The 13,586-nt window shown below is 39.8% G+C and overlaps 1 protein-coding gene across 1 annotated transcript in view; it reads right to left on the bottom strand.

Annotated features, from left to right (window-relative positions):
- opn4xa (opsin 4xa) overlaps positions 1 to 13,203 on the bottom strand; it is a 45,616-nt gene extending 32,413 nt beyond the window's left edge. The window contains exon 1 of the mRNA XM_090236672.1: positions 13,058 to 13,203. Within this exon, the coding sequence (XP_090092798.1) occupies positions 13,058 to 13,203 (146 nt within the window). The remainder of the gene's footprint in view (positions 1 to 13,057) is intronic.
- Positions 13,204 to 13,586: the final 383 nt, after the last annotated feature.

The raw sequence follows: 13,586 nt of genomic DNA, 5'->3' as shown, positions 1-13,586 counted from the left end.
CATATTGTAATTCATTATAAGTCATATTTCATAGAAAATCTGGAAACACTGGATAGTTACTTTAAGGTTAGGTAAGGGTTATGGTTAGGGTAACTGTAGGGGTTAAGGGTTAAAGTATGTACGTCCCGACTACCCTTACCGTCCTGCACCTTAGCTACTTTACCCGAGTAGTAGAATATGTACTGTAGATGTATGTCATGCCTATGAAGGGTCACAGTTCCTAGAGGAATGTATTCTCTCGTAGGTACGAGTCTTGCCTGGCTACATAAAATGTATGCACGCACAACTAAGTCGCTTTGGATAAAAGCGTCTGCTAAATGGCATATATTAAATTATTACCCAGCAAGGTTGGGGAGTAATTTACTACATGTAATCAGTTACATGTAATCGGATTACGAAAAAAGGAATTAATCAATTCCCAGAAAAATCGTTCCCAGAAAAATATTAGCCTTAGATATTTTTGAAAAACTAGATTACTTCTTGGTTTACTTTTTAAATTCAGAAAGGATGCTTGTGAAAAACATGACACAATTCTGTTTTATAAATAACCAGGTTGCCATCCAACCTTTTTATGCCAGTAAAGTTCACATGGAAACAGCTAATCAATTTGTCGGTAAACTTTCCAAATGTCTACAACTAAATATGCAAGACAAGGTGGGTTCCTTTTGTCTCGGTAAAATTAATTATACGAGAAATGGCGGCGGAAACGCCTTTATGCGCAAATATAGATATAATAACCTTCATATTGAAGTAAATTTGAGTCATTCTGATGATATGTTGTGTGGTCGTCCCACTACGACTCGGGAAAGCATACAGTTTATTAGGTTACAGATTAAATGCATTAGGATGAACGTCACAGGATGGTGAAAGTGCGCGGTGAAGAGCTTGATGCTCCTTTCCAATAAATATTGAGGGTCTTAATCTGGTGACATAATCATCGATGTTTGGCTGCCGTTTTAATTTGTCAATCTCTCTCTTTTGTCCATAACAATCTCATCATGTAGGCTATACCCGCACTGTATTTGCGAGCTGTTGCATAGAACGCACGTGCCGAGACCAGAGTGGCACATTCTGTATATAACGCAACCCTTTTTGTGTTTAAAACCATCAGTTGAGTTGAGAATGCAGTGGAGGACCATTTAAATTATATTTATTTTATTCGGTACATGGGAGTTTAACTGCAAAAGTACATTTTTATGCGCACTGCGCTATCACGCAGAGCTTTCTATCCAAAACAAGTGCATTTGATGGAAACACATCTCTGGTGGGAAAATGCGCATATTGTTTTTATGCACCTTTTTGAAAATGTGCACGAAAATCTGTCTGCAAATTTAATTTCAAGCTAGATATAGACATTCAAATCATCATTGAAAAAAAGTGAAAGTTTAAGTTTGTTCCACCTGAGCGAGTCTGACCAAAAGTTAGAGACCACAATGATGATAGACCAAATGCGTTTATTGGATCCTTTTTTGTCTTGTTCTGATGCCGCTTAAGGGGAAAGTAATCCGATTACTTTTGGGTAATCAAAGTTAAGTAACTGATTACAATTTCAGACAGACCGCTGTGCCAATCGGGAGTTACCTAAGGCACTGCATGTCAGTGCAAGAGGCGTCTCTACAGACCCTGATTCGATTCCAGGCTGTAATCACAACAATTTGCCCAGTGCCGTCCGGGATAGGGTTTGACTTGCCTAGTTAAATAAAGGTATAAAATAAAAATGACTATAACCAATGACATTTAGAAAGTGACCGACCCAAACCTGCTACCCAGACTCATTGCTCCGGCCAAATGCCACACCACGCCCTCAAACCTTTATTTCTTCTCCGCAATGAGTCTGGATTTTACTTCCTCCCCGATCCTTCTAGAATTAGAACACATTCGGATCGTCTGATTAGTCCCAGAACCTGATGGGTTGGGACAGAGCCAGAACACACGTGGGTAAAGCGACGTTTTGAAAATGACCGGAAATAAAGCGTGTGACGCGACTTCCAGTTTTGGACGTTAACAAGGCTGTCTGTTGAATAATGATGGAAAATTATTTGCCCTTGTATTTGCTAAGAGGTTGAAACAAGGCTTGCATCATATAATTGATTAAGAACAATCTGGTTTAATTCATGGTCGACACATTAGTAAAAACATCAGGCGGATCTTATATATGATTGACTATAATGACCTCATCCTTGATGATAGTTTTCTTATGTTTGTTGATTTTTTTATACAAAGCTTTTGACACTGTATAACATGAGTTTATCTTCAAATCTTCAAAGCAGTCCAAACTTTATATAGTGGTTGTATCTCTGTAAAATTAGATCACGGGACATCCCAAAGATTTGACATTGGGCGTGGCATTCAGCAGGGCTGCCCAATTAGTCCATTTTTATTGGTTACTCAAATTATTGCTCTTCATATCAAGAAAGGGAATTTAAGGTGTTTCAGCACTTGGCAATGAATTTAAACAATGTCAACTGGCTGATGATATCACCATATTTTTGAGAGACAGGAATGAGGTTTCTAAAGCAGGTTCCAGTATTGAAGTTTCTGTTTTGAAAAAATAAAAAAATAATCAGTCTTATTTCCACTCAAGGATTGTGTTTTACAGGAAGTATATGGTATCCCAAATAAAGATAAGGTCACTTTTCTTGGAATTGTTATATTCAAGGATGAAAAACAAAGGAGTGAATTAAACTTTATCCCCATTATTGAGAAAAATAAGAAATTGAACCTCCGGTAGATGAGATATTTCGTTATATGGTCTGGTTTTTAGTCCAAAGCTGAAGGGTTATGTCTCGTTATCACTTGAATGATCCCCTAAAATTGTAAAGGACTTAGATAAGATTCTTCATAATTTTATTTTGTCGGAACAAGCCTCACTATCTACGAAAATATATTCTCACTAATACCCAAGAACAAGGAGGTTTTAGATTGCAATACTTTAAATATTACTTTTACAATAAATTGGATTCTGGAGTATATTAAGAACCAGAACAGTATTTGGAATGTCTTCTCTAAGTATTTATTTGTTTCTGTTGGTGGTTTAGAACTTTTGCTTCGATGTAATTTTGATGTTGATAAAATCCCAGTAAAATTTGCCAAATTCCATAAGCAGGCAATTTTAGCTTGTATGTTAGCATATAAACACAATTTTCCACCTCACATATACTTTCTATGATACAGCAAAGATATACAATTTAAAAATAAGTATTTTCCATAACTGGTTTGAGAATTCAATTATTTTGGTTGGTGAGGATGGATATCTACTCTCATATGGGGAATTTCTTGATAAATAAAAAATGTCAATAACCCCAAAAGAATATGCAATTGTTTTTGATGAGATTCCAAGTGTCACGTTGTTCGTAATAATGATGGTCGGACCAAGGCGCAGCGCACTTCGAGTTCCACATGTTTTCATGAAAGTGAAACTTAAGCTAATACAAAATAAAGAATAAACGAACCGTGATGACAATGTAATGCGAACAGGCAACTAAACATAAACAATATCCCATAACCCACAGGTGGAAAAAATGCTACTTAAGTATGATCCCCAATTAGAGACAAAGATAACCAGCTGCCTCTAATTGGGAATCATACAAATCACCAACATAGAAAACCAGACCTAGAACCCCACATAGAAAATATAAACTAGAACAAAAAACCCTAGTCACGCCCTGACCTACTCTACCATAGAAAATACAGGTTTTCTATAGTCAGGACGTGACACCAAGGGAGGTTGTATCTTTTTTTAAATTCCTCTGTGGTTGATGTAAGTAACAGGTTTACATTAAAATATATTAATTGGCAATATTAACATAAAAAAATACATGTAGTAATAAATAGATTAGGAATATTGTTTGTTATACTACTATTTCCTCAGCCAGATTCTTTTGGTCAAATATCTATGGTGATATACCATAGATATTGGGGGAAAGCATGGAAAATTGCTAACAAATATTATATCAGTAACCAGGTAAAGGAATATTCATTTAAAAAGTTACATAGAATTTATCCTGTGAAACATGTTTGGAAAGATTCAAGCTGAATATTGATTATAATTGTGATTTCTGTGGAATGGAGGAGACCATTTTGCATGTGTTTTTTGCCTGTGTTTTTGGGATTGACATACAGAATTCTATTCCAAAAGAAATATGACCGGTTGTACAATTTAATGGTTTTGATATAATGATTTATTTCAGAAATTCTGACATTGATAAAGATGTATTATATTTAATTCAACTGCTAATAATATTAGGTACATTTTCATATTCATAAACTCAAATGGTCTAAATCAAAACTATACTTTCTTCACTTTATAAATTAATTTAAACAATATGGCACTACTTTAACTAAAATGAAAAACAAAGGCAATTAAAACGTGTTGTATTATTAATGAATATGATTTGTTTGTTTAGGATTCGTGGCAATGTAAATAGTTTGCATGTGACTAATCCTCTTTTGTTTTATATTTGTTAATAAAAAAATACATGTTTGGGTAAATTCCTCATTGGCTTGTTCATACTCTGATTGGTTATAGATGATCCAATCGCTGATGACTTTGTTTTGTACAATTCCTCTCATCACCACAAGTGACATTAAAAGATGGAAGATTCAGACTTGAGTGTGTAGCGATCGATAGAGCAGTGGAAGAATTCCCTGTGAGTCGTCAGGCAAGTATGTATCCACACCAATTATAAAACACTTCCTGATTTGAGTTTAGGGATAAGAACTAGCTGGACAATGCGTGCCCACTGTCTGACACCCATCATTAGCACGCTTCACTCTGTCGCTCCCAGCACCAGCGAAAATAAGTATTGGTGTCAGAGCAGTACCATGTCAAAACACGTAACACTCAAGAGCACACCACCACCACTCTTCATATTGTTCAATCAAACATGAAAAAACAACACCTGTCATCCTGCTGCAAGCGTTGAGATTCACTTTCACTCAGTTAGCCAATGATGAACCAGGTCCAGTGATTTATGAAAAGTGACTATTCTATTAGGAGGGGAATTCAGACCCATGTTACACGCGTGTAGATGGGAGTCAATTCCCTTTTTGTTGGGCTCCCGAGTGGCACAGGGGTCTGCATCTCAGTGCTAGAGGCCCATAGGGCAGCGCACAATTGGCCCAGCGTCGTCCGTGTTTGGCCAGGGTAGGCCGTCATTGTAAATAAGAATTTGTTCTTAATATTTTTTTAAAACACCCTTTTTTTCAATTTTCGCCTAAAATAACACACCCAAATCTAACTGCATGTAGCTTAGGCCCTGAAGCAAGGATATGCATATTCTTGGTACCATTTGAAAGGAAGCACTTTGAAGATTGTGGAAATGTGAATTGAATGTAGGAGAATATAACACAATAGATCTGGTAGAAGAAAATACAAAGAAAAAAACAACCAGTCTTTTTCTACCACCATCTAGCTATCACTCTGGTTGTAATTCCAATAGTGTCCACAAGATTGCGTCAGTGTATGTGCAAAGTTTCAGATGGATAACTTGAAGAATGATTGACCTACAAGACTTTTAGTGTGAAGTCCCCAGGGACATTCAGGCAAATCGTGAAGGAGACATTCGCATTCATATTGCATTTTTCTGCAAGAATATCGTCAAATCTGTATACTTGAACTTTGATTTAGCTTTCCAAGTATTAGTAGCCATATTATAAGTTCAACATTCAAAAAACAACCAGTTTTCATAACTCTGAATATCCTTGTAATTTTTGTCCAAAATGAAAAGGCATGCTTTCTTACAAGTTTAGTACCTACATTTTATGACATATATATGGTTTCCAGATACTTCCGTAAAGCCCAGCTCATTGGCTATCTAGCTAGCTTTGTTTGACCCCGATTGGTGCTTATACAAAGATACAGCCGTTCAAGTGATGGCCGCCCGCGTCATCGGCGTGCCATGAAGTCGTCACTCTCTGACCAAATATGGTGTCTTATAGGCTATACTACACCCCTAATGAAATAGTGAAGTCTTGTTACCTTCTAGGATCCATGAGGAATAGATATGAATGTGATTTGACTCGTTCAAACAACGTTTAGGGTGAGATTTTCACAGATTCCTTTCTTTGCAAATTGAATGAGTGGAAATACAAAATCGATCGTGCGTGCTATATGGACCTTTTTAGGATATGAAAAATGATTTTATCTAACAAAACGACACTTCATGCTATCTCTGGGACCCTTTGGATGATAAATCAGAGCAAGATTTCAGAATGTAAGTACACATTTATCAAACCTTTTGCATTGAAAAAAGGGCTTTGTTGTTAGGAGCTCTCCTCAAACAATAGCATGGCATTTTTTCGCAGTAATAGCTACTGTAAATTGGACAGTGCAGTTATATTAACAATAATTTAAGCTTTCAGCCGATATAAGACACTTATATGTACCGATGTGTTGTTTCTCTAAAATCTGCGATCTTGAAAATAACACACTGCATGATATACAACTGTCCCGTTGACGGAACGCCGATCCTTGACTTGCCTAGTTCATTTAAAAAAGCACCTTTCTCTCTATGCATATTCTGACCTTGAACGTAAGCATGAGGAAATGCATGTGCCAGACAGTTCTACATTTGGGGTGGAGATCCCAGAAATGTAGGTGTGGCAGAGGTGTCTACAGATACGCGTATTTTGACTTTAACTTAATTCCCTCATAATTACACCACCGTTACATGCAAGGAAAACATGAATAAGGTCGAGCAACCTATCAGTTCCAAGTGGACAAACAAACTAGATTTTTTTCTGATAAAAATAACACCAATCTCCATGCACTGTATTTTGTACATTTGTAACAGCTATTGATAAAAGCTAAGTAAATAAGTCATCTGTTTGGATAAGGGGATTGTACACTGAAGAAAAATATTAACTCAACATGCAACAATTTCAAAGATTTTACTGAGTTACTGTTCATATAAGGAAATCAGTCAATTGGAAATAAATGCATTAGACCCTAATCTATGTACTTCACATGACTGGGAATACAGATATGTATCTGTTGGTCACAGATGTCTTTAAAAGAAGTAGGGGCGTGGATCAGAAAACCAGTCCGTGTCTGGTGTGACCACCATTTGCCTTACGCAGTGCAACACATCTCCTTCGCAGAGAGTTGATCAGGCTGTTGATATTTTGCCTGTGGAATGTTGTCCCACTCCTCTTCAACGGCTGTGCAAAGTTGCTGGACATTAGCGGGAACTAGAACACACTGTCAGTCTTACATGTTGATCCAGAACATCCCAAACTTGCTCAATGGGTGAAATACAGTGCCTTGCGAAAGTATTCGGCCCCCTTGAACTTTGTGACCTTTTGCCACATTTCAGGCTTCAAACATAAAGATATAAAACTGTATTTTTTTGTGAAGAATCAACAACAAGTGGGACACAATCATGAAGTGGAACGACATTTATTGGATATTTCAAACTTTTTTAACAAATCAAAAACTGAAAAATTGGGCGTGCAAAATTATTCAGCCCCTTTACTTTCAGTGCAGCAAACTCTCTCCAGAAGTTCAGTGAGGATCTCTGAATGATCCAATGTTGACCTAAATGACTAATGATGATAAATACAATCCACCTGTGTGTAATCAAGTCTCTGTATAAATGCACCTGCACTGTGATAGTCTCAGAGGTCCGTTAAAAGCGCAGAGAGCATCATGAAGAACAAGGAACACACCAGGCAGGTCCGAGATACTGTTGTGAAGAAGTTTAAAGCCGGATTTGGATACAAAAAGATTTCCCAAGCTTTAAACATCCCAAGGAGCACTGTGCAAGCGATAATATTGAAATGGAAGGAGTATCAGACCACTGCAAATCTACCAAGACCTGGCCGTCCCTCTAAACTTTCAGCTCATACAAGGAGAAGACTGATCAGAGATGCAGCCAAGAGGCCCATGATCACTCTGGATGAACTGCAGAGATCTACAGCTGAGGTGGGAGACTCTGTCCATAGGACAACAATCAGTCGTATATTGCACAAATCTGGCCTTTATGGAAGAGTGGCAAGAAGAAAGCCATTTCTTAAAGATATCCATAAAAAGTGTCGTTTAAAGTTTGCCACAAGCCACCTGGGAGACACACCAAACATGTGGAAGAAGGTGCTCTGGTCAGATGAAACCAAAATTGAACTTTTTGGCAACAATGCAAAACGTTATGTTTGGCGTAAAAGCAACACAGCTGAACACACCATCCCCACTGTCAAACATGGTGGTGGCAGCATCATGGTTTGGGCCTGCTTTTCTTCAGCAGCGACAGGGAAGATGGTTAAAATTGATGGGAAGATGGATGGAGCCAAATACAGGACCATTCTGGAAGAAAACCTGATGGAGTCTGCAAAAGACCTGAGACTGGGACGGAGATTTGTCTTCCAACAAGACAATGATCCAAAACATAAAGCAAAATCTACAATGGAATGGTTAAAAAATAAACATATCCAGGTGAAAGAATGGCCAAGTCAAAGTCCAGACCTGAATCCAATCGAGAATCTGTGGAAAGAACTGAAAACTGCTGTTCACAAATGCTCTCCATCCAACCTCACTGAGCTCGAGCTGTTTTGCAAGGAGGAATGGGAAAACATTTCAGTCTCTCGATGTGCAAAACTGATAGAGACATACCCCAAGCGACTTACAGCTGTAATCGCAGCAAAAGGTGGCGCTACAAAGTATTAACTTAAGGGGGCTGAATAATTTTGCACGCCCAATTTTTCAGTTTTTGATTTGTTAAAAAAGTTTGAAATATCCAATAAATGTCGTTCCACTTCATGATTGTGTCCCACTTGTTGTTGATTCTTCACAAAAAAATACAGTTTTATATCTTTATGTTTGAAGCCTGAAATGTGGCAAAAGGTCGCAAAGTTCAAGGGGGCCGAATACTTTCGCAAGGCACTGTATCTTGTGAGTATTCAGGCCATGGAAGAACTGGGACATTTTCAGCTTCCAGGAATTGTGTACAGATCCTTGCGACATTGTGCATTATCCTGCTGAAACATGAGGTCAATGGCAGTGGATGAATGGCACGATCTCGTCACGGTATCTCTGTTCATTCAAATTGCCCTTGATAAAATGCAATAGTTCGTTGTCCATAGCTCATGCCTGCCCATGCCATAACCCAACCGCCACCATGGGGCACTCTGTTCACAATTCTGACATCAGCAAACCGCTTGCGCACACGACGCCATACATGCTGTCTGCAGTTGAAACCGGGATTCATCTGTGAAGAGCAAACTTCTCCAGCATGCCAGTGGCCATCGAAGGTGAGTATTTTCCCACTGAAGTCGGTTACGATGCAGAACTGCAGTCAGGTCAACACCCCGGTGAGGACGACAAGCACGCGGATGAGCTTCACTGAGATGGTTTCTGACAGTTTGTGCAGGAATTCTTCAGTTCTGCTAACCCACAGTTTCATCAGCTGTCCGGGTGGTTGGTCTCAGACGATCCTGCAGGTGAAGAAGCCGGATGGAGGTCCTGGGCTGGTGTGGTTAAACGTGGCCTGCGGTTGTGATGCCGTTGGACGCACTGCTAAATTCTCTAAAATGACATTGGAGGCAGCTTACGGTAGATAAATTAACATTTAATTATCTGGCAAGAGCTCTGGTGGACAGTCCTGCAGTCAGCAAGCAAATTGCACGCTCCCACAAAATATGTGGCATTGTGTTGTGTGACAAAACTGCACATTTTAGAGTGGTGCACCTGTGTAAGTATCATGCTGTTTAATCAGCTTCTTGATATGCTACACATGTCAGTCGGATGGATTATCTTGGCAAAGGAGAAATGCCCACTAACAGTGATTTCAACAAATTTGTGCTCGAAATTTGAGAGAAATACGCTTATTATTATTTTTTTCAACTCATGAAACATGAAACCAACACTTTATATGTTGAGCTTATATATTTGTTCAGTATAAATATACAGTACCAGTCAAAAGTTTGGACACACCTATTCATTCAAGGGTTTTTCTTTATTCTTACTATGTTCTACATTGTAGAATAATAGTGAAGACAACAAAACTATGAAATAACTAATATGGAATCATGTAGTAACCAAAAAAGTGTTGAATATATAAAAATATATTTGAGATTTGAGATTCTTCAAAGTAGCCACCCTTTACCTTGATGACAGCTTTGCACTCTTGGCATTCTCTCAACCAGCTTCATGAGGTAGTCACCTGGAATACATTTCAATTAACAAGTATGCCTTGTTAAAAGTTCATTTGTGGATTTTCTTTCCTTCTTAATGTGTTAGAGCCAATCAGTTGTGTTGTGACAAGGTAGGGGTGGTATACAGAAGATGGTATTTTACCAAAAATGGCTAAGTCCATAATGGCAAGAACAGCTAAAATAAGCAAAGAAAAGTGACAGTCCATCATTACTTTAAAACATGAAGGTCAGTCAATCCTGAAAATGTCAAGAACTTTGAAAGTTTCTTCAAGTACAGTTGCAAAACCATCAAGCGCTATGATGGAACTGTCTCTCATGAGGACTGCCACAGGAAAGGAAGACCCAAGAAGAAGAGATTTGCTTGGGCCAAGAAACACAAGCAATGGACATTAGACTAGTGGAAATCTGTCCTTTGATCTGATGAGTCCAAATTTGAGATTTTTGGTTAGAGGTAGAGTAGGTGAACGGATGATCTCCGCATGTGTGGTTCTCACCGTGAAGCCAAGAAGTAAAGTGATGGAGTGCTGCATCAGATGACCTGGCCTCCAAAATCACCCAACCTCAACCCAATTGAGATGGTTTGAGATGAGTTGGACCGCAGAGTGAAGGAAAAGCAGCCAACAAGTGCTCAGTATATTTTGGAACTCCTTCAAGACTGTTGGACAAGCATTCCTGGTGAAGCTGGTTGAGAGAATTCCAAGTGTGAAAAGTTGTCATCAAGGCAAAGGGTGGCTACTTTAAGAATGAAAACTCTAAAATATATTTAGATTTTTGATTACTACATGATTCCATGTGTGTTAATTCATAGTGTTGTTGTCTTCACTATTATTTAACAATGTAGAACATAGTAAAAATAAAGAAAAACCCATGAATGAGTAGGTGTGTCCAAACTTTTGACTTGTCATATAAATTACAATTGTTTTGGATCCATTTGACCTTATGAATGCTAGAAACAGATTTCAGCATAATGAAAAGCATGTAAGCATGACAGATATTTCAGCCTCTTTTCCACAGTGGAATATAAATAGTTTTTCATTCTAGGCCTACGGCTTCATAATTGTGGGGGGTGAAATTCAAAGACCCAAGCCAAGGCTGTATCTTATGGAAATCTGTGTGCACTGACCATAGCACGGAATCTACCGACTTGATTTATACTGTCTAGAATGTTTTAATTATATTCCCAGGCTTTTCCTTTTTCATATGAAATATCACTATTGGAAGCCACTGTCAGTAATACCCACATACATAATAGTGGTCCCTTTCGTCTTAGTGTCCTTCAATTTGTAGCCATTTTTTTTGCCTTACATCATTAGATTACTTTCTTTCTTCTGTCATGTCCCAGATAGCAATGAGGAATCAGCCCAGAAGCGGCCCTCTCCCGAAGGGTGGAATTTGTTTAATTGGCCCGGAATCAGGTGTCGGACTCGGCCCAGAATCAAAATGAATGACTGCCCAGAATCGGCCCAAGTACATCAGGCCGTTTCCATCTACCGGAATGCAGCCGACTTTGCCAGGCATCTCACCAGCATCCCCCGAGAAGCAGCCCGGTGCTAATTTAAATAAATGAATACAAAATTACAAGATTTAGTCATTTTAAATATTACTATTATACATTTTATGCATACAAATTATATCCATCCACCCCCCAAAATAATATGTCGGAGGAAACACTGTACACCTGGTGACCGTGTCAGCGTGCATGCACCTGGCCCGCCACAGGAGTCGCTACAGCACGATGGGACAAGGACATCCCGGCCGGCCAAACTCTCCCCTAACTCGGACGACGCTGGGCCAATTGTGTGTCGCCTCATGGGTTTCCTGGTCGCGGCTGGCATGAGTATCGAACTAGCATCTATAGCAACGCAGTTTACACTGCGATGCGGTATCTGAGACCGCTGGGTCACTCGGGAGGCTCCCTCCACAAAGTTTTTAATGCCTTGCACAAAGTATCAAAAGAGTCGGGCCACATGACGTCTGCCGAGTCTGACTCTCAGCCGCGTACCCCGACTCTCAGCCGCGTGCCCCGACTCTCAGCCGCGTGCCCCGACTCTCAGCCGAGTGCCCCGACTCTCAGCCGAGTGCCCCGACTCTCAGCCGAGTGCCCCGACTCTCAGCCGAGTGCCCCGACTCTCAGCTGGAATCGGCACACATCCGCTGTGCTAGCTGTGGTCCGTGTGGTTGTTCGTCAGAGTCGCCAGTAATAGTGGATAATATTAGGTGAATGTTTGAGACATGTAGTCTATTTGAGTCATTATGGAACCAAGATCACACATAGCAGTTTAATGTACTGGAGACCCTATTGAATGAAAACTCCACCAGAGGAGTTGGCCAGCAAGTGGGAGGATTTTCAGCAGTTGAATTACGTTTATTCAGTGCATGCAAGGGAGCCACACCTGCACAGCCCATAACGTACTTGTATAAGGTAAGTCTGAGTACCAACTACTGAGAAGTGCTTTAAATCAAAATGTGAAAAAAATGCATTGATTTCCTACGTCTGAATCGGGCCCTTACTGAAGAGCTGAACACAAACAGTTTTGAGGAATTTAAACGGACAGGATGGCACAAAGAACAGGCATATGAGGACAAATCGGAGAGCTAGAACCAAAGGGTGCGAAAATCTGCGATGATGCCTATTCTCATGCCTGTTCCCACAAAGATCTTCAAATGTTCAAATATCCTCTTTAAATACCTTGCATGGTCAAATCTATCCTGTAAATAAACACCTCGTTATTACTTTGGTGAATCAAATAAGAGGTTTAGAGGAGAAAAAAAGGAAACACTTCAGCCTGGGTGCCAGTCTGAAAGAGAGCAGAAACAGACTGGTACCCAGGCTAGAAACACTTGCCCTCTCCCCTCCAACAGGTGATTTTCCCTCCTTCATTCCCCTCTTCCCTCAGGTACTGTGGCCTACCTGAAGAAGGCGTACATCACCAGGGCGTTCCCACCGACCCCCACTGCTCCAATCACCACGACAAAGCAGGCCACGATGTAATGAGCGTGGTCTGGCACATCCACCTTCCGGAAGAAACCTCGGTCCATGTTGTCCATGCCTGACATGCCTGGGACAAAGAGAGAAGCAGACCTGACTCAGTCCATATGAACAACGTAATGGACAATATAACACTTTTACTAAACCACTTTCACCACAGAGCTCTCCCTCTCTTTCACAACATCTGTCTCTGTCTCTCTCTCTGTCTCTCGCTCTCTCTCTGTCTGTCTGTTTATTACATAACTGTCTTCCATGGTTTGCCTTGGCTCTATGATATCAGTAGTAAGCATTGACTGTTTTCCATCCGATAGAGGATGGAACAAGGTAGTAAGACAACAGCTCTCAGAATGAATCCAAACATCATATCTGACCTCCCATCATCCTCCAGGTGAAATGTGTCCTGTGGTTCAGATATTGATCCCTTCCAGGTAGAGCCTTGTGGCTGAGCTGC

This window comes from Oncorhynchus mykiss, chromosome 5 (genome assembly GCF_057628025.1).
Source record: "Oncorhynchus mykiss isolate SJ-2025 chromosome 5, ASM5762802v1, whole genome shotgun sequence".
Taxonomy (NCBI): domain Eukaryota; kingdom Metazoa; phylum Chordata; class Actinopteri; order Salmoniformes; family Salmonidae; genus Oncorhynchus; species Oncorhynchus mykiss.
Note: the sequence above shows the minus strand (reverse complement) of the source record. Positions and strands in the feature narration are given on the sequence as shown.